The 23,359-nt window shown below is 37.1% G+C and overlaps 1 protein-coding gene across 1 annotated transcript in view; it reads right to left on the reverse strand.

Annotated features, from left to right (window-relative positions):
* Positions 1-1,550: 1,550 nt before the first annotated feature.
* LOC127409792 (XK-related protein 6-like) overlaps positions 1,551-23,359 on the reverse strand; it is a 140,774-nt gene continuing 118,965 nt past the window's right edge. The window contains exons 2-3 of the mRNA XM_051644618.1: positions 5,309-5,505; positions 1,551-2,524 (exon numbers count right to left, since the gene is read on the reverse strand). Of these exons, the coding sequence (XP_051500578.1) occupies positions 1,551-2,524; positions 5,309-5,505 (1,171 nt within the window). The remainder of the gene's footprint in view (positions 2,525-5,308; positions 5,506-23,359) is intronic.

Genomic DNA, 23,359 nt, shown 5'->3' on the forward strand with positions numbered 1-23,359 from the left:
TGACCTGAGCCCTCATTGAGCAATTCATTCTTTCTCAACTGAACTGATGGAATCTGGGGGGAAATTACCTCAAGATTGGAAGTAAACAAGCTCAAGTGGCTTCTGCTAGAGGTAACCCTCAGGTCTGCCATTAAACAGACACGTTCTTTTAAGTGCACCGTATATAGGATATTGACAAATTGTATAAAATGGGACGTTTAATCCAATTATCTTGGACAAATGAGAACAAGCCCTCATTCATTGGTTGACACATATTGGCAACCCAGTCAATACTCAATATTTGCAACCTTGCCAAGCATTCTATGGTGTATAAATTTGGCTAATTTCCCTTTTTCCAATCATTTCAAAATACATTTTCAAAAGATATTGCACACTTCAAAGAAATTAACTTGCCTTATAAAAATGAGTATAGTACATCAAGGGACTTGTGAATTAGAATAGCAAACCATTTACATGTGTCAATGTGTCAAAATTCTTCCTCTGAGAATTTGTTTGCCTGTTAATGAAATAAAGGTTTAAATGGACATAGAAATTCAATTTTCATTTGAACAGGGAATGATGGAGGATTACTAAAGATAAGAGTTAAGCACCAGACATTGCAAACATTTCTTTTCTTTTAAACTATTATTTTGTGTTTATGTCTGTTTGTGTGTGTGTGTGTGTGTGTGTGTGTGTTTACAATATGTATGGAAGGAATGGTTTTAAACTTAATGTAATATGTTCCATTTTTGCAATCTGTCTTTTATCAAGTGCGCTCTTATTTACTACAGATGGCTTAAATAAATATAACAGTGGGCCATATGTAATGACTCATATATTCAGCTCACTCAGATTGCAGAGTTGTAGATATCACATCACTAGTAGGTTTTAGTAAGAAAAGACAACTTCAGAGACATGCAAATTTTAAGGCCCTTATGATCAAAATGCCAGTGGCAGTGTACACAAACACCTAAATTTGACACCAGATTTTACATGACATCATTGCTGTTCAACTAGTGACTTATTAATTCCGTAAATTCCATTTTTATTTCATTTATGTTGAATAAGTGACTTGACCTATTTGGAACAATTTGAAGTCACTTTCCTCCATCGTCACAGGAAGAAAGGAGGGGGGCACCATGTGCTTTTGTTTGACAATCAAATGTGCTTTTTAGCATCTTTTGATTCTTTTACCTCAGTTATATTTGTCATCACATCTATTTGGAAAAAAGTAGGCACAAAATGGCAAAACTGAAATCAGAATGAGTATGCTAAAGATTATGTTCTTCCATCATTCCCATCATGTCACAAACACCATCAACCATACACATTATTTGAACACTAACATTAATAACCCAAACTAGGGAATGCATTTTTGACTATTTGATCTCCATCTCTATACTGTGTTTGTCAAAATATATGTTGAATATTCTCTGTTTAAACTCTTTTTTTAGACCTTAGATGCACTCTCATAGCTTGAGGGCACAACTAAATAAAAACTTTGAAGGAAAAAGCACCAAGGGAAGTGGAGAACCAGAGAGGGCATGAGAGTAGAGAGGCATTGAATGCCTTCATAGGGAGGACTCATACTGGAGCAGCTCGTAGAGGAGAGGCCCATCCCTGTACCTGATGCCCACTGCATTGGGGCTGATGTACTGGAGGATGTTTATGGTCCGCCGCAAACGTCGGTCCACAAAGTGAGCATCCCAGGCCGGGTAGCGCTTCCTGGGCATGTCAATCTTGATTAGGGGCCCCTCGGGAGGAATGGGTCTCCCCGCTGCATCAGTGGGCTCTGTGGATCTCACCTGGAACACAGGGAGGCAAGTGTCCGTGGCAGCTTCCTCTGGTTCTCCATAGTCCTCTGAAGCCATGCCCCTGGTGGGGGTGGCTTGGGAGCCCCTAGGCCCTGGAGTGGGAGCCATGGGCTCAGCCTCTGGTGGTAAGGGGAGGCCCCAGAGCAGCTCAGCACAGCAGGAACTGGCCAGCACCCTGAGCCTGGGCCCCATGGGATGCAGCACCCCATAATAAAGGACCATGCATGCCACTCCAGAGGCAAAGCACAGGAAGACGCCACAGAGGGCAGATGCAGCGTATGAGTCTGTAGTGGTTGGGTCTCTGTAGGCATACCACAGCGCAGTCAGGATGGTATTTTCCACAAGCACCAACGAATAATAGACCACCATGCGGTATCGGGTCCTTCCCTCCTTGACGTTAAACCAGCAGAAGATGTAGACCACGCCCACCACCATGTTAAATAGCACCTCCTCCCATTTGGACATACAGAAGTCGGTGCCTCCGTGGATTACCCAGAAGGCCATGGCACACCAGTGCAGCACCACAAAAATGCCAAAGTAGAGGTGGAAAATGGAGGCAAATAGAGCGAAAGACAGAGCCCGAGAAGAGATGGTGAACAAACGCCACATGAGATGCACCAGTGCTCCCCGGTAGCTCATGCTCTTTTGGTCATCACGGGAATCACGCAGAAGCTTGTGGTAGGAGGCCAGAACCCAAGACAGAGAGAGGAGAGACGCGACCGCTGACACACCTGCAGGACAGTATGGAGGGACAAAAAGATTTAAAGACTGTGAAATCAAAATTAAAATGTGGCTGCTTTTAGTCCATATCTGCTAGTTTTAAGGTCATCTATATGCTAGTGTACTTTTAAATGTTGACAAAAGTTGTTTTCTGAAGATATAAGCATTTCATATTTGCAGTCTCTCTCTTCCAGCTAAAAAGACACAGGAACATCCATGACGTCACATAGAGATTGAGAAACCTTGTCCAATCAAATGCTTTCTAGAACGTGAATGCCCTTCCGCCTTCAACTATTCAGCAACAGAACATCGTCATTCCAATTTTAATTTATTTTTTTAAATAAGTGTTACTGCTGATCTTTGATTATTTAAAATTAGGCCCTATTAATTCATTATATTTATATTTAATTCATAATCATTAAATAAGCAAAGTACAGCAATAATTATAAATATGAAATAATTATAAATAATGATTTTTGTTTAAATATATGAATTAATATACTTAGAATTATATTAATTACAATTATTTATTATTTATAATTAAAATAAATGATATTATAAATACAATAATATTATTAAATTATTTATTATTATATAATTATAATATTTCTCTATCTTTGTCGTAGCTCATTTGTCCAATCAAATTCTACATTCACTTTGTAATTCATTCTCTCCAGTATTTATTCTTAATTTTATATAAAAATAAATAATCTAATAATATTATTGTATTTATAATATAATTGATAATTAAATATTATAATTAGGATAATTTACTTGAGTATATAAATTTTTTTTTTTAAATGTATGATTCTTTATTATTGATGTTGTACTTTTCTTATTTAATAACTATTCATTTAATATACATATATTTTCTCAATAGGGAATTAATAGGGATTTTTTAATAATCAAAGTACAGCAATAACACTCTGCTTAATTAAAATTAGTCCTTAATAATAAAATTTTATGTTTATAATATAATTATAATCAATTAACTTATAAATACAATTATATAACTAGATAATTTATTATTCAATGATTATAAAATGTATATTTAATTAAAGGAGAAAATTAATAGCCAAAGTAAATTTTTATTTGATTGGACATGCCCTTATAATTCTATAGTTATAATTTCTATAATTTATTACATATACTGTAACTTATTATAATTATTATTATTTTTAAAGGGGTTTCTTTTAACTGGGGTTTGGGGATATTCCAAAGACCAGGCCCACAATAAAAATGTATTAACACGTATTAAAATATTTCTAACAAACCTTTTTAATAACCTACATTAATTTGCCTGTTATTCTACCATGCTGTAAGCTCTGTTACTGTTTGTGTGTGGAAAAAGCACAAAAGCATAATACAATGTATATTAAAAATGTAATGAATAATAATAAATATCCGTATCCAGTAATGCAAATGAAAAACAGACTAACACATACAAGAACCATTGATCGTTATGTCTTATAATTTCAACACCTGCCTGGCATTTTTGGAGCTGTTCTCTAATTACTTACCTCTGCCTTATGCTATATACAGTAGGCTATATTTTGTCTAACATAGCCATGCTATACTGTAGCAATTCATCCTGCTGAACTTAGAGTTCTTCACTGTGTTCATAAAGCACTCTGCGCTGCTGGCAGTGCTGTCACCTCAAACGTGAGAAATGGTTCTACACTTCAGATTATTCGCTGCACAGCAGAAAAACATTGTCGCCAGGCAAACACAGTTGATCCTACAAAAAGTCTCAGCCAAGGCAGGTCTTTCAGATTCATACACAAGACAGCCTTTTTTTCAGATGCACAGTATGGACTTGCCATGATGTACACTGTTCTGTGAATGAATGATTAAGTTGGCTGTTGAACTTGTTGATGAATTAATACAACACAAAGCTGCGAGATCCAGTTGGTCATATTTTGTTGTCACTTGAAAAGCTAACCAGACTACAGATTTTGGCCTTGCATCATGTTGTTGTTACTGAGCTTTGAGCCACACTCATGAAAAATTAAAGGTGCCTTTTCAGCAACATTTCTAATCAGGACACAGAAAGGCTTGATCATATGACAAATTACCTCCACTGTTGCAAAGCCAATCAAGTCAATTTAAAACAGCTCTATCTAATGGAATAATTAACCTATAATTGAATTCTGCTATACCACAGTCAAGTAATACAAAAGCATATTGAGTAATTCTTCCTACTCAAATGTATAAATTATATTGAATTTTTCTCTTTTTTCACCAATTTTAATTTTTTCGATATTAAAATACTCCTATCCAAGCTTAATATGCAGAAGCCATTAGTAAGCCATTCATAGTTTGATATCTCTGAAAAGTGTAAACACTGTGGCCCTGTGGAGCTATCAAAATACTCCTTTATTTGTTTGAATGTCCCAATACATAACTTTGGCCAGCCAATGGCGTGTGTTTAGCGTGACACTATCTGTTTGTCTAACCAATGCAAGGGGGGCACTTAATGAGTGCAGTTTTCTGTTTTGTGTTGACATACAGTATTTCCTAGAGAAACATTAAGCTTGGTCAGGAAATTTCAAAGCACTCATCCATTTTTTTTTTAAATAGGACATAGTCACCAAAAATCAGCAAAATGTAACATTTTAAATGTGTTCATCTGCTAAAAGGAAATGTTCAACAGTTAGGAGTACCCTGGCATATAGATAACATGGACTTAAAGCTACAAAATAAAAAAAAAAAATTCTTGTAATCTTTAACGTTTCAGATTTTCACATTTAAAGAACGTCAGAGGTCCGAGAATAGAGCCTTGAGGCACTCCTTACACTGCAGTGTTTCGGCCCGGTTCTTCTGGATCATGATGCAGAGCTGCAACACCAGCTGTGGAGCGCTCTCCAGAAATGCCTCTAGTAGTCGGAGCATGTTGACATCGGCATACTCGTACATCATGGCCCAGTAGAAGCGTCGCTGGTTCTCCTTCTGTCTGCGGCTCTGGATTCCGAGGTACATTGTTCTGATGTACCTACAGAAGTGCAGATACAGAAGGAAAGCAGAGATGATAAGAGACTGGAATTCGCAGAGGGGGATTGCATATATTACATTTCAGATGTATAAAAGAGAGCAAGCAAAGAATGGAAACATAGAGAAAACAGAAGACAAGAGAAGGGCTGAATCAACCAGACTGATATCATATATCCATTATGGATATACAGCAAATTCCTAAAGTCTGAGTCCACCCTGAAAATCTAGGATTCGAAATCTACTTTAAACTTGGAAATAAAACAGTAAATTTTATAATTTCGAAAAATTTAAAACAGAAATATTATGATGTTAAATTAATAAAAAAAAAAAAAATTATCCTGCACTATATCTAGGTCAATAAGCAAATTGTGACACTAACCATGTTAATTCCTATGTACAGAAGGTCAGATTTCCATGCACACATTGAAGAACACAAGATATCTTTGTAATATTCTCAAATCTTGCTGGGATAACATGGATCAGCAGGTTTGCACAAACTTGTAGAGTCCATATCAGCGGGAGTACATGCTGACATTAAAGCCAAAGGGTGATATACAAAGTATATAATATATATATATATATATATATATATATATATATATATATATATATATATATTATTTTTTTTATAATGAATTGCCGATTTAGTCCTATCCTTTCTGCTCATCCTGTGTGAGAGAAACCACCGTATATAGTACATCCATTAGTCTGTGTGTGTGAGTTGGGGCCAGTGGTCAACAAGCATCTGTCTAGGCTGGGATGGAGACAGGGTGTTCTGTGTCAGTGACTGTAAGAGATTCATTATCTGTGATCGTTGGCTTGGATGATCTTCTAGAGCTCGTCAGCCACACAGTATTTAGCCTTTGGATGGCGCAACCTTCGGCCACATTTCTCTCTCATTTGCCTAAAACTCATTTATGACACTTTCATGTGAGAAGCTGCAATACATAAAGAACACTGGTGCTGAGAGGAGCAAATTACATTCAGTTAATATCAGGAGTTAGATTTTGAGGTCAACAGGAGGTAAATGGCACTCACAGGCACAGTATCTAAGAAAATTAAAAAGTTGTATTGATATGATCACACCATTAGAGTTTTCACTTCACTGTTGTGTAAAAAAGAAATTGCTCAACATAATCTTTAAAAAAACCATAAAGATTTGACTTGACACAGCGACTTAAAAACGCTCTGTTTATGATGTAACCAAAGAGACACAAATATTTATATGTGTGATTAATTCAATGAAAAAAATATCGATTGACAGCCCTAATATGTATATACAGTATATGTATACAGTATGCTGTATATATATATATATATATATATATATATATATATATATATATATATATATATATATATACAGCAGTTAGTTCTGGTCCTCGAATCTGATTGGACAAGAGACGTTCCATGAGTACTGATGGTCTCACACTCGGATGCTTCACTGTATCACTCCGCTTGTGTTCGTGCTGTTCTAAACTAAAGTGTAAGAGCAGTGCAGATGTGTTGAGAGCCATCTGTTTCTTTACATTTAATTTTGTGACATTACATATTTTAGCCAGCAGGTGGAGGCAAAAGACCATTTTTGCGTGTAATATGAGACAGGTGACGCGATGTGAATCAGCGTCACTCATTGTTTATATTCAACAGCGCTCCGTGATCGCTCATATTACTACTACACTATTAAAGCTAGGAAATAGCTTTAAATGGCATTAAACTAACAACTTCAGCATTAAGGCTCATCACAGCTGAGAGACACAACAGACTGATTAATTACACAAACACAAGGCGCTTACCTCTTACCAGACTTTCCACACTGGAGAGGAAAGAATGGCAGCGGAGATTGCGGTTTATATAGTGAAAGACTCTTGTGCACCGACTACCGCGAAATAGGGAGGAATACCCCTGCTTGGACAGCTATTTATCCACTGAGAAAATAGGATGCATTTCACCAAAATGACATAATCTTCAGAAAGCTGACTAACACACTACAGCATCATCAATAGGTGATCACACACCCCTCTCTCTCTCTCTCTCTCTCTCTCTCTCTCTCTCTCTCTCTCTCTCACACACACACACACACACACACATCCTTGTTTCTTTCGGCATTGATTTTGAAAATATGACTGATCATTCTTTTATTTAAGGATAGTGATCATATGAAGCCATTTATTATCACATAGTTGTTTGGCTCCTTTTTAAATCATAATGATAACAGAAATCACCCATATGGCCCTGATCAAAAGTTCACATACCCTTGAATGTTTGGCCTTGTTACAGACACACGAGGTGATACACACACAGGTTTAAATGGCAATTAAAGGTTAATTTCCCATACCTGTGGCTTTTTAAATTGCAATTAGTGTCTGTGTATAAATAGTCAATGAGTTTGTTAGCTCTCACGTGGATGCACTGAGCAGGCTAGATACTGAACCATGGGGAGCAGAAAAGAACTGTCAAAAGACCTGTTTAACAAGGTAATGGAACTTTATAAAGATGGAAAAGGATATAAAAAGATATCCAAAGCCTTGAAAATGCCAGTCAGTACTGTTCAATCACTTATTAATAAATGGAAAATTCAGGGATCTCTTGATACCAAGCCAAGGTCAGGTAGACCAAGAAAGATTTCAGTCACAACTGCCAGAAGAATTGTTCGGGATACAAAGAAAAACCCACAGGTAACCTCAGGAGAAATACAGGCTGCTCTGGAAAAAGTGGTTGTTTCAAGGAGCACAATATGACGATACTTGAACAAAAATGAGCTGCATGGTTGAGTTGCCAGAAAGTATCCTTTACTGCGCCAATGCCACAAAAAAGCCCGGTTACAATATGCAAAAATAAGCATAACAATATGGTCATTTAATATATAAACCAGTTTTAATTGATTAAAAAAATACTATATCATTAGATATCGTTATCATGATAAAATTACTCATAAGTGATGAAAGATTTTGGTTGTGTAATTAGGACTCAGCTTCGGGAAAGTTTAAACCTCCGTGCCAGTGAAGCTTTGTAATCATTACAGTGGTGTCACACTGTGCATTTGTGGCATCAACAAAAGGGGTTGCTGACGCTTCGTGTTAATATTTTTACCAGACATTGTGTCTGACCATGTTTGAATTTGTTGGACATTAGGTCATTTTAACTGTCAAAAAATGGTAATTACCGGCTAACGGAATCCCTGATTTATATACAGTTTAATATTACATATATCATCCTGAGACCCGAGCGTGACTGCTGCATGCATTTTCCATTTCCCTTTTTAATTTGGAACTAGTAGCACCTAATAAACATGCAAAAAAATAAAAATAAAAATATAAAAAAAATAGAGCAAATAATTTTCTTATAAATTGATGTACACACTGTGTATGTGGACAGCGGGGATAAGTTGTGAAATTTTAAACAATACCAAGCTATAGAAACTCAGATTTTTTTAATTCTAATTATTTATTATGTTTCCAGGAGTGTTGGTTATTCATGTTTTTAAGATGTTACATACATTACAGCTGACTTTCTGTAAAGATACTTTGGAACAATGTGTAGTGGGAAAAGCACAAATAAAAAACTATACAAATAAAAATGATTTGACTTGATTTGACCTTAATGTTACAATGTTTTTTTCTACTTTGGTAACAAAATCTCAAGTTTTTCTCTTTGCACTGTCAAACAAACTTGTGATAGCCAGTGCTGAAGCATTTTACCAATCAGAAATTAGCACAATTAATTCTGATACAAATGTCCAGCATTATCCAATCACTGCCAACCATGTTAAAATAAAATTATACTGTACGTTATAAATTCTGAATCTAAGTACTGATTACCATTGTCTGCCATGTCTGCCAAACATGTTGAGTGGTTCAAACATCATGTACAGCCTGAAACTGAACTTTTGATTGAAAGTTTGGATTGAATACACTTGGCTTCATAGGAAAGATATAGGATGCTCCCTATTTAGTGAATAACTTTACCTCCAGTGTGCTGTCTGTCTGCACTGGTCTCAAAACAGTTTGAAATGCAACTTATTTTTATCCTAATTCCGTACAAAGCCACTGAAGCATAATTTTTTCTCTCAATGTGAAATCGCACAGTAAATATATGATTTCTAATGAAAACCATGTGCTATTTTACACATTAGTGTATAGTGTGTTTTGCAGTGTGGTGTTTCACGATATATCGCTCAAATTTTTAAAATAGCATATCGGCTGAAACTAGAGACTCTAACATTTTGACTCAAACAGGTTTCAATGTAAAAACTTAATAAGGTTTGTTGCCGTTTCTCTCAAAGACAAACTCCGCTGTCATCTGCACCATGTGTATCGAAAGTTCAACCCTTTAATGACAGCCCAGAGTCTTCTGAACTGAGATCAGTTGGTTTAAATGAAATTAAATCATGCTTTGCATATAGCAAAGACAAAATACAACGTCCACACATGTGTACGCAGGGTCACACGAGGATATAAATATATTTTGTTTTACAGGTTTAAAGGGATAGTTCAGCCAAATAATTTCATTCTGTCATTATTTACTCACTCTCATGTTGGTGGAATCTATCCCTTTAAGCCTACAGAAAAAATCCTTCCAAAATCCTTCCAAGTACCACCTGGGTTACACATACCCCAAGTTTAGAAACACTGATTTAGGGAGTTATAGATGAAAACAGTTTATTACACAACATGCATTTGTACTCAGAAAACAGTGTATTAGTGAAGGAACCAATTGAAAACACACACACACACTTATGCACAAACTTCAAAGTTGTCTCAGATGCTGCCCCACCTCTTTGGCTCCAGTCCATTACAATGTTTACGACTGTAATCTCCTGCCGTCACTGCTCTATTTCTTTCATGTCTGGTTTTTCCATTCTGTTCATACAATATGCTCCTCATGGTTTGCTCATCCACACCATCTGCACATGCACCCATCTCCCTCGCCTCTCTCTGGACTAATAAGCTGTGTTCACCATGTACATTACACTGAAATCTAATCTATAGTGAATTTTAGCTACTTCTCATATTTAAAGCTTCATGTATGGATTTTGATTTAAAAAACTCAGTGCAGCACGTCCTAAATCAGCATGAAACAGGCAGCTGGTGCTTAAAGTTGCTGTGACTTCACTTCTCTGGCTGCCATAACTGTGCCATCTGCTCAGAGCTACTTATACATTGAGAGCGACTCACTTGCTCTGTTTACACACCAGCTACTGAACATTGCTACAGCTGCTCTACAATTAAATGTACACATTAACTAGAGAACACAGCTACAGCTTCTCTATAGTCACACACACACTGATTACTGAACACCTAGGCAGATGCTGTCTGCTCCTAAAGACCGTAATTGTTGTGAAGCTCATTTTTCAATGCTGTGGTACCATGATGGTATCAGATGGTAATGCCATGATACAATGATATATAGGTCAATGATGTGAAGCTAATTTGTTTTGTCTGGACTTAATTATTTTTTATTTTTATTTTATTTTTTTATTTTGTATTTTTTTTTACATATGATGCAAATTCACCTCTTCTGTGATAGACATGTAAATTTCTGAATTCAAATATCTTTATATTTTTCTTGGTCAAAGTTGTCAAGAAAGTGTAACCGCATTTAGCTCCGTGTCAAGGTCATTAAGTCTCTTAAAATATAATATTTGTTACCTTTTTATGACATGGCAAGTAAGGATGTTAATGAATAATCGATTATTTGTTTTTAATAATTTGATCGATTAAGCTTATCAATCATCGATTAATCAGTTTCAGCAAAAATGCAATCATACCAGCATATAGATAAAAGACTCTCTATACAGTCATCTGCCACTTGATGGCGCACTGCCGCTTGCGTGCTGCATGTACCATCCTGTCAGCAACACAGAATAAAAACAGCTTGTAAAGATAAAGTGGGGGTCTGTGTAATCATGGACTGTTTCTCCTTAGATTAACATTACATTTACTGCATAAACTGTGATAGTGTGTTGAAGTACAACATGACAACAAGCAATTTCTTTCTTTTTCTCCCCAATTTGGAATGCCCAATTCCCGATGTGCTCTAGGTCCTCGTGGTGGTGTAGTGACTCGCCTCAATCCGGGTGGTGGAGGACGAATCTCAGTTGCCTCCGCGTCTGAGACCATCAATCCGCACATCTTATCACATGGCTTGTTGAGCACATTACCGTGGAGACATAGCGCACGTGGAGGCTTCACGCCATCCACTGCAGCATCCACGCACAACTCACCACATGCCCCACCGAGAGTGAACCACATTATAGCGACCACGAGGAGGTTACTCCATGTGACTCTACCCTCCCTAGCAACAGGGCCAATTTGGTTGCTTAGGAGACCTGGCTGGGATTCGAACTCACAAACTCCAGGGGTGGTAGTCAGCGTCTTTACTCACTGAGATACCCAGGCCCCTGACAACAAGCAATTGTTGTCATGCAATGGTTGTTGACACCTTGTCAATAGTCTACAAAGTTAACTTTTTATGAACTCGAATCTGTATCTTCTATACAAGTTATGATTAATAGTAATACATTAACAGTAAATTAATGTAAATTAATTTAAACAGAGCCTGAATGTATTAAAAATACACTGAACTGGAAATATATTAAGAGGAAAATACCAATACTCACATTTCTTAAGTGCAGGCTATTTCTTTAAATTATCTTTAAACCAGGGACTAAAAATGGTTTTAGGAACAAAAATGAAAACTGAAAATAATCGTTTTTTTTTTTTTTTCAGAATGTAACCGAAAACAGGATCAAAGTCCCTTTCAATTGTTTCAGAGTGAAAACGTTATATTTAAATGCTGGTAACCGGTTAATAACCGGTTAATTTTGTTCCGATATTTTTTTTTTTTTCATGAAACCAAAGGGTTTATCACAGTAAATTTTCAGAATTACACCACTTCCTGTTGTCCAAAAAATTACCAGGGCTGTGTTTCCCAAAAGCATCGCAAGCTTAAATTGATTGCAGAGACCATTGGCGCCAATGGTTTCTACGATCTACTTAGGTTTACAATGCTTTTGGGAAACGCTGCCCTGGTCACTTGTTTCTCTTCAGAGATCTGGTAACACTGCAACTGGTATATTACCTACCCTTAGCACAGAGTACTGTTATTTCATTCTAACCTTTTAACAAATGGAAAAGAGGCTGTGGAACGCCGGAATTAAAAAATACTGTTTTGGCTACATGTACATACTTTCTTCGGTGGCTGTTTTCGTGTTTTCACCTTCTACAATAACACATTTTTCTCTGATGTTGACCTTTTTTAAGTATGCATTAGTATGGTTGGTAAGTCAAAAATCAAACTTTGTATAAATAAAGCTTTGTTTGAAGAAACATTTTCATCTCGCATTTTTGAGATTCAGGCTGTTCACAACTTAAAGTTTATTATTATTTTTGTTAATGATTAACAAAAATTAGGAATCATTTCTAATTAGGAATGAAAATCGATTAGGAACATTCCTTAAAATTTGCAACCCCAATGGCAAGATTCGTACAGGCTGTGGAACAGTTAAACCCAGAGAACACTTGATGATTCATAAATAATATGATTCATAATATTTGTAAAAAAAAAAAAAAACAGAAAAAAAAAACTACCTTGAACAAAATATGTTTTTTTAAAAAAAATAGTGATTAAGATGTGTACATTTAATCAAAGAGTAAGGAAAATATTTTATTAATTGCAACACTTTATTTTACAGTGTCTGTATTACACATTTTTTATGTTGTTATAATTAATTTATAACTAACTTTAATAATAACAATAATAATATGTAAATACAAGCAGCTCTACAAAATGATTACACAGTAATTACATGTATTTAATTAGTTTTACTCAGTAATTCCCTAAGTATACAGTAACATGAACACTGTAAAACAAAATGTGTGATGGTAATACAACTGGACATTTTTTATTTTTTAATCATTACATACAACCCCAATTCCGAAAAAGTTGGTAAAGTATGAAAAATGCTAATAAAAACAAAAAGGAGTGATTTGTAAATTATATTCACCCTTTGCTATATTGAAAGCACCACAACTACACATTAAATGATGTTTTACTTTGTGAATTTCATTGTTTTTTGAAAATGTACAGTAATTTCAAATCAGATGATTGCAACATGCTCCAAAAGAGTTGGGATAGTCGAGTGTTTACCACTGTAAAACATCACCATTTCTTCTAATAACACTTATTAAGCATTTGGGCACTGAAGACACAAGTTTGTTAAGTTTAGAAAGTGGAATTTTCCCCCAATCATCCATTATGAAGGTCTTTAGCCGCACAATTGTATGGGGTCTTCATTGCCATATTGTGTGCTTCATAATGTGCCACAATGTAACCGGCCCTGGTCACCCCATTCCGAACGGGACTCGAACCGGCGTCCCCGGCATGGGAGGCGGGTGCGCTAACAAGGAGGCTAAAGGCTACAGCCTCTAGCGTCAGTCGCTAGTGCACCTCTTGAGGTCAGGAGAGTGAGGTTTACACACTGCACAGCTATCTACCAGCTGGCTCCCATTACACTCACCCCCCTAAACCTCACTCCCATCCGGGTCATGGCACCACTGTAACCGGCCCTGGTCACCCTGCTCCGAACGGGACTCGAACCGGCGTCTCCGGCATGGGAGGCGGGTGCACTAACAAGGAGGCACAATTGTAACCGGCCTAGAGCCTCTAGCGTTAGTCGCTATTGCACCTCTTGAGGTCAGGAGAGTGAGGTTTACACACTGCACAGCTATCTACCAGCTGGCTCCTGTTACACACACATTCTCAATTGGAGACAGGTCAGGACTGCAGTCAGGCCAATCTAGCACCCACACTCTCTGCTCACACAGCCATGAACTTGTAATCCGGGCAGTATGTGTTTTGAAGTTGTCCTGCTGGAAAATGCAGGGACGTCCCTGGAAAAGACGGTGTTGGATGGCAGTATATGTTGCTCCAAAATTTGTACATACACTATATTGCCAAAAGTATTCGCTCACCCATCAAAATAATTGAATTCAGGTGTTCCAATCACTTCCATGGCCACAGGTGTATAAAATGAAGCACCTAGGCATGCAGACTGCTTCTACAAACATTTGTGAAAGAATGGGCCGCTCTCAGGAGCTCAGTGAATTCCAGCATGGTACTGTGATAGGATGCCACCTGTGCAACAAGTCCAGTCGTGAAATTTCCTCGCTACTAAATATTCCACAGTCAACTGTCAGTGGTATTATAACAAAGTGGAAGCGATTGGGAATGACAGCAACTCAGCCACGAAGTGGTAGGCCACGTAAAATGACAGAGCGGGGTCAGCGGATGCTGAGGCGCATAGTGCGCAGAGGTCGCTAACTTTCTGCAGAGTCAATCGCTACAGACCTCCAAAGTTAATGTGGCCTTCAGATTAGCTCAAGAACAGTGCGTAGAGAGCTTCATGGAATGGGTTTCCATGGCCGAGCAGCTGCATCCAAGCCATACATCACCAAGTGCAATGCAAAGCGTCGGATGCAGTGGTGTAAAGCACGCCGCCACTGGACTCTAGAGCAGTGGAGACGCGTTCTCTGGAGTGACGAATCACGCTTTTCCATCTGGCAATCTGATGGACGAGTCTGGGTTTGGCGATTGCCAGGAGAACGGTACTTGTCTGACTGCATTGTGCCATCTGTGAAGTTTGGTGGAGGAGGGATTATGGTGTGGGGTTGTTTTTCAGGAGCTGGGCTTGGCCCCTTAGTTCCAGTGAAAGGAACTCCGAATGCTTCAGCATACCAAGAGATTTTGGACAATTCCATGCTCCCAACTTTGTGGGAACAGTTTGAGGATGGCCCCTTCCTGTTCCAACACGACTGCACACCAGTGCACAAAGCAAGGTCCATAAAGACATGGATGAGCGAGTTTGGTGTGGAAGAACTTGACTGGCCTGCACAGAGTCCTGACTTCAACCCGATAGAGCACCTTTGGGATGAATTTGAGCGAAGACTGTGAGCCAGGCCTTCTCGTCCAACATCAGTGTCTGACCTCACAAATGCGCTTCTGGAAGAATGGTCAAAAATTCCCATAAATACTCTCCTAAACCTTGTGGAAAGCCTTCCCAGAATAGTTGAAGCTGTTATAGCTGCAAAGGGTGGGCCGACGTCATATTAAACCCTATGGATTAAGAATGGGATGTCACTTAAGTTCATATGCGTCTAAAGGCAGGTGAGCGAATACTTTTGGCAATATAGTGTATCTGTCTGCATTCATGGTGTTCTCACAGATGTGTGAGTTACTCATGCCATGGGCACTGACACACCCCTGGCCCATACAGACACTGGCTTTTGGGCCTGACACTAATAACAGCTTGGATGGCCCTTTTCCTCTTTGGCCCGGATAACACGACAGCTTTGTTTTTCAAAAACTTTTTGAACTGTGGACTCTTCAGACCAAAAAACACAGTTCCACTGTTCTACCTTCCATCTAAGATGAGGCCGAACCCAGAGAAGTCGGCAGCGCTTCTGGACAGTGTTGATGTAGGGCTTCTGCTTTACATAATAAAGTCTTAACTTGCATCTGTGGATGCAGCAGCGAGTGGTGTTGACTAACAAAGATTAACTAAAGTAATTCCAAGCCCATGTTCATGATATCCATTACAGATAAATGATATTTTTTAAACAGTGACGTCTGAGGGATCAGAGATCACGCGCATTCAGAAGTGGTTTTCGTCTTGCCCTTTACGCACCGAGATTTGACAAGATTCCTTGAATCTTTTAACTATATTGTGCACTGTAGAGGGTGAAATGCCCAAAATCCTTCCAATTTGTCTTTGGGGAACATTGTTCTCAAAGTGCTGGATTATTTGCTGAAGATCTGTTAGCAAATTGACAAGTCTCGAACAATCCTTGCTCTTGAAGGACTAGGCTGTTTTTGGAGGCTCCATATACAGTATACAGTACTATGACACGATTGCCTCACCTGTTTAACATCTCCTGTTTCACATCGCCTTGTTATTTCAACTCGTCAAATTGTTATTAATCTTAAATTGCCCCCGTCTCAACTTTTTTGGAGTGTGTTGCAATCATCTGATTTGAAATTACTGTACATTTTCAAAAAACAATGAAATTCACAAGGAAAAACATAATATAATGTGTAGTTGTAGTGCTTTCAATTTAGAAAAGGGTGAATATAATTTACAAATCACTCCTTTTTATTTTTTTTTTGTATTTTTCATACTGTCAGAATTGGGGTTGTAAATAAAAATTGGCATAAAATGTATGAAATATTTTTCAAACATTTATAACAAAACATGAATCAAAAAACTAAATTTCTATGAACTTTGCACCATTACTTTAAACAATGTTTTAAAAATACTTTTCATTTCATCATCTTCTCATCCTTATTTGTCATTGCCCCATAAACTATGGTATTGAATGGTTACTCTTTTCTTATACCTTGGTATTTACATCAAAATATTCTTCAAGGTATGCCTACAGCAAGGAATGCATTACGATGGTACATGTCCAAAGCACCTTGCTATTGCCATTGTCCATGCAAATGACATAACATGGTACTTTTTTGTTGTGCATTATACAAAATACTGAAAAATGCACAAAGATATGCTAATTGGGCTAATTATTTAAAATGTCTTACTTTAATTGGATGTTTCTAGATTTCTTTAACTATTCTTTAATTCTGAAACACCATTCTGTCTATTCTTTAATAACATCCTGTCAAGACTGTCCATCATTGTTTCTAACAATAGCCTGATTGTCTTATGACTAATGTGTACTGTAGCTATTGTTTCTTGCACATTTGCAATGACAGCTCTTCTCAATGACTCTTGAGAATCAAGTTTTTTTTTTTTTAAATGAGCGTGCCTTTCGAATCTTCACCAGAATGTGCATAATCTTTCTCTGCTGCTCGCTGCTCTCATGAAGCTAATTACAACTATAATCATCTTTGCATTTGTCTCAAAGCCTAATAGCTGCAACAAGAGTCGGTAATTATGTAAAAGTAGGAGGAACGTTTGGTGGCAAACACCACTAACAACAGCAACAAAAAGACATTATTGTGCACACCGGCAAAGCACATTATGTTTCTTTGTGAGAGTTAATTCTCCACAACCGTGGGTGCTACAACACGTCTCAGCACAAAATGTTACGGAAGCATGTGTTCTCTTCTTTTATTTCTATTTGATGTGTGTTTGAGGGTTTGGATGCCTCTAAAATCCCCTCATTTAACTTCCTGGCCCTTTAACCGCTCTTTGTGTTGTATCAGCTCAGCCCAGTAGACAAAGCTGTAAATGGAGTGGCCTGAAAAAAAGTGGGCTACTTGTATATCTTAGTTTTTATTTAAATAATAATTCATATGATACATTTTGCTTCATTTAGTTTTTATTGCAGTTGTTTTCATTCTGTGATTGTTAGTTTTCATTTAGTTTTTGCATTTCCGGTATATTTCGTTTTTATTTTAGTTTTAGTATTCTGGATTGCTAGTTTCAGTTTAGCTTTAGTTTTTCACTTCTTTTTTATGTTAGTTTTAGTTAAGTGTTTGATTATCTGGTATATTTTATTTTATTTTTATTTTTAATATTCTTAAAGGTAAAGTGTGCAACTTTTTCAGTGTTAAAATACTTTCTCCTATACAGCTTAATATACAGAGACAAATAAGCCATTTGTAGGTTAGTATTCTCGAAAACAGTTAACACTTTGTCTCTGTGGTGCTTTAAAATTTCTCTTTTTGTTTTAAGCAGCCTGTCCCGCCCAACACAACAACACTGACTCGTTCAGTGGTGTCTGTTGGGGGCAGGACTATCTGTTTGTTTGATCAACAGAAGATGGCAGGAGTATTTGGGAAAGCTGTTTGAAAACAATGTTTACTTTTGCAGTTCTGTTCGGTGACTCTAGAAATCAAGTACTTTGCAGCCTCTGTAAGGCAGAATTTAATTACCGTAGAAGCATGTCAAGTCACAAAAAAGCAGAACGAGACGTTGTCTGTTTCAAGTGGAGTACAAAGCGGTTCTTGATGCTGGCATTGAGGCCCTGATGCGAATCATGAACGTGGCTTCATGATTGCTCTAGCAAAGTGGATAGCCACAGTATGCCGGCTGACAGTGTTGTAGTCAAGACCACCTAAACCGAGACCAAGTCAAGACCAGGGTTGGGGAGCAACGGAATACATGTAACGGGATTATGTATTTAAAATACAAAATATAAGTAACTGTATTCCACTACAGTTACAATTTAAATCATTGGTAATTAGAATACAGTTACATTCAAAAAGTATTTTGATTACTGAACAGATTACTTTGCATTTTATTGTCATTTGTTTCATTTAATATTTAGTCCTTTCAGATGGAAAACATTTATACATATAAATGATGCGATTCAAAGTGTATTTGAACGGCTGTGAAACACTTTCTTATGATGTGTTACATTCATACGAGCAGACAGAGAAGTAAGTTTGAAGTAAGTTTGGAGCAGAAGAAATAGAAACAGCCACAGTTTCTTCTCCTGTCTCCCGCATTCACTTTCTTGGAGTGCGTGTGATCAACCTCCCACTTAGACTTTGTGAAACACTTATTGTTACTTGAATTGATGCTATTTTTAGTGCATTCCTATCTTAATACTGTGGAAGGCTTTGTTTGGAAAATGTTAAAGGTGAATTATGTAATTTCTACACTACTAGTGGCACCAAACGGAATTACAAAAATAAAGTATGCTTCAAACAACCTTTCCCAACACCCCTTAGACTCATCATGCCCTTTCACACTCTCCGATTCCCTATAAACAAATAGGCCATAATAAATAAAAGGCGATAAACGTTTAACGTCATATTAAACAAGACCACTATAACATTTACACACCAGGCAGAAAGCGTGGCAGAGGAATCGGATTACATCGCCGGATTGAACAGGTGAGCAGCTGGATGTGCTGTGGTTTCAGCACATGAGGTAGGATGGATCTTCCAGTAACTAGTAAGCGTAACGATACATATTTTGAGTATCTTACGAATTTATCTAGAGCTCGACAGTAATGAGCTAACTTATGTGGTAATACCATGAATGCAGCTTACCTGTTGAAAAGAACCTCTGCAAATTACCTCAAATTCCTCCACCTTGTAAATGCGATGCCAAAGTTCACTCTAGTTTTACTCCGTTCTCTGTCTCTGTGTCTTTTAGCAAGTCTTTGAATTTTGGCTTTAACACTGTAGGCGAAGCAAAATTTATTTTCCTCTGTACACATCTGCCATGAATATTCATATTCCACCAGCTGAACAAGTAGCCATGCCCCAAACTCAAGCTATAGGTTGAGATAGAAAGGGATGGGTGGAGCTGAGCGTGCCGCTCAAAATATAAACATCAGTGTTTTGATAGTGTCTGGGAGGCTCCGTGTTTATACTTTTGGGGGAGGTAAACCCACGAATAGATTACTTAAAGTTGTCAATGAACAATAAACTGGGATAGAAGAACATATTTTGACATAAAAAATGTTACACACTTCACCTTTAAGCAATATTGTTTCAAATTGTTTTGTTTTCTTTCCTAAGAAGGAAATAATAGTAGAATCAATAATAATAATAATAATAATAATAATAATATGAGTCATATTTCAGCACTTTCAAAAACAAATTAACTACAAAAAATGATGCGATTAATCACAATTAAAAAAAAATATCGGCTGACAGCACTACTAATTATAAACTATACAGTAACTGTGCCATTCTGTTCCATGTAGGCCTAATTGGTCAAAACAATATGATCTTTACCAGAGCACCACAGTGTCTGTGTTCAACACACGTTTACATGATCTAAATGAGGACATACTGTAGACTTTTAAAAAATATATATATAGTAAATTACCCCCCATTGGCCAGGCAAATTTGATTGGGAAAAAAGGAAATACAAGTGGTCCTAGGTTAAAATATTAAGCTGACTGTAGATTGACTTGGTGTGTTTTATGTTTTTTATATGCCTTCATGCTGTGATGTTTATGTTCATAAATGAATATCATATTTTCAAACAAAAATTATGCAATGAAAAAATCATCTAAGTATGAGAGGGAGCAATTGTTCAGTACTCTTGGATGACAGATAACCCATGACATGCATTTGTGACAGGCTGTCAATTTGTTGAAAATAGCTCCATTCTGCTGTCACTGTATGTCTGAATGCATCATGCACAGAGCACAGTTACCACTTCACTGCATGAATCAGATTTCTGAAGACTGACTTTCAAGTGGCAACACTGCACAAGCATCTGAAAACCACATTCTGCACAGTACGTTTCAGCAGAGTTTCACCTGTCACATTGTCACCAGAGCTTTGCAGGATGAACAAGGCAACTTCTACTTGTCTGTCTTTTCCTCAACACAGAGAGCATTTCAAACCGTGCTAGTGTTTTATCACCATTGTATCACTAAATCATTCAATTGTGACTGTGGTTGACACAAAAATTTTCAGTCTATGGAAAAGAAAAATAACAAAGAAGATCTCTTGAAATCATCTCAATTGTTTGTCAAAGACTGGAATTACAAATATGGAGTGCTAATGGAAACTCCTCTACTAAAAGCTAAACGATTTCTCAAACTGTGCTCATATTTTCCAAAGTCAAAGATTTGAATGCAAACATTTCTCATCAAATTCTTCCAAGACCAAATTATCTAAGCTATGCTTCCACATTAATTTTATAGCTCTATACTGTATTTCAACAATTGTCTCTTTGTTAGGAGACACATCTGAGACAAAGTTGATCATATGAAACATAACTGATAATGCCATAACATCTCCTAAGCTATGAAAGCACAACCTCTAATCAATAAAACAATTCCCTCTAGGGGTGAAGAAATGTGAGATGGTATATCAAAGCTGGGAAGGTCAACTTTCAATTTTCCATCAGAGAATAGTGCAAAGTCTGATTCAGGTAGGGCTCAAAGCATTTACCCCTGACATACATAATTCATGTCCTCTTATGGTATAATATGTAGCCCACTCATGTAAGACAAAGTTCCTCTTCCCAAGCATGAACAGGGCTAAATATCAGTAGAACTCAGGTAGAGTAGTACATGCCAACTGTTTTCAACACACATTATTCAGCCTTATGACATCTGAACTTTGACAGGTGTTGTTTGCCCAGCAGAAAGCCACATATGGCAAGAGGAAAGAGAGGGATAGGAACTGGAGAGAGAAAAGAAAAGGGGCCAGGGTGAGATGAGAACTGAATTGGGTGAGGGGAGGGAAACTATAGATCAATAGCTCAGGCTTTTCAAGAGCTGTATCATAACCAGCTGTAACATCTGGCATTCAATGACATTTTCTGTTAGCCCGGTAAATGTCAGGGGTGCTAACAAACAAACCCACCAATATGCTCCTTGTCCCCAAACTCCCATGCTCCTCAAATGTTGGAGCAGTGTAAACCCATGAAAGCCCACTTTTGACTTTGTTTGCTGTGGGCCTACGCTCTGTTTCCTGATACCTGACTGGAATGGGTGGATCATATGAAGAGTTCATTTTCTTCCCTGCAGTCTAAAGGGGCAGTCACACTACACTTTGCTCTCCATTCACTCCTGTTCAAACGCATCCAAATGCGGGAGAACGGAAACACAAGCTCATGTGAAGAAATTTTGCACTTTGTTGCAGAGGAAAGTACAAGTTTTGTGAACTCTGAACTGCGAATCTGGATAACGAGAGGACGTGTGACCAATAGAAATAGTGCTTTTATTGTTGCTGGAAAGTAAGTATACTGTATATTATAACATTTTGAAGATAATATTATTTTGAAGAAATAATGTGATAGGTGTGGGTGAGAAACAGATCAATATTTAAGTCCTTTTTTACTATACACACTACCGGTCAAAAATTTTGAAACACTTACTCATTCTTTATTATATTTTGTTTTCACATTTTAGAATAATAGTAAAGTCATCAAAACTATGAAATAACATAAATGGAATTATGGGAATTATGTTGTGACTAAACAAAATCCAAAATAAATAAAAACTGTGTTATATTTTAGCATCTTCAAACCTTTGCCTAGATTTTGCAGACATGTACTCTTGACATTATCTCAACCAACTTCTTGAGGTATCACCCTGGGATGCTTTTTAAACAGTATTGAAGGAGTTCCCATCTATGTTGGGCACTTATTAGCTGCTTTTCTTTATTATTTGGTCAAGTCATCAATTTCAAAAATGTTTTTTTTTTATTTTATTTTTTTTTAAATTAAATTTTCGTTTTATAATGAAAATAATTAATATGGTGGCACAATTATATTTTTGTCTACAAAACTAATTTCAAACATTCAAGCATACACCTTCAGATCAAAAGATTTTTAAGATCACGAGAAACATTTCAGTCAAGTGTTTCAAAACTTTTGACCGGTAGTGTATCTCCACTTTCACTAGAGTTATAGTAAAAAAGGACTTAAAAATTGATCAACTTCTCACCCAAAGTGATCACTTCGCTTCTGAAGTTATGGATTAAACCACTGGAGTCTAATGGATTACTTTTATGCTGCCTTTATGTGTTGTTTGGAGCTTCAAATGTCTGGTCACCATTCACTTGCATTGTATGGATCTACAGAGATGAAATTTTCTTCTAAAAATCTAAAGATTTCACTTGTGTTCAGCAGAAGAAAGAAAGTCATACACCTCTGGGATGGCATTGGGGTGAGTAAATGATTAGGGTGAACTATCCCTTTAACACTGTTAACAGCTTATGTAAACCTTTGCTTCACTAACTGTTAATTTATTTTCACAAGCACACCCTCAGTCCCCAGGTACATTCACACATACACACACACACACACATACACACACACACACATTGGTGTGGCTATCCTTATGAGGACTCTCCATTGACATAATGATTTTTATACTGTAAAAACTATAGATTAACCCTAACCCTAACCCTAA

Source organism: Myxocyprinus asiaticus, chromosome 19 (genome assembly GCF_019703515.2).
Source record: "Myxocyprinus asiaticus isolate MX2 ecotype Aquarium Trade chromosome 19, UBuf_Myxa_2, whole genome shotgun sequence".
Lineage (NCBI taxonomy): Eukaryota > Metazoa > Chordata > Actinopteri > Cypriniformes > Catostomidae > Myxocyprinus > Myxocyprinus asiaticus.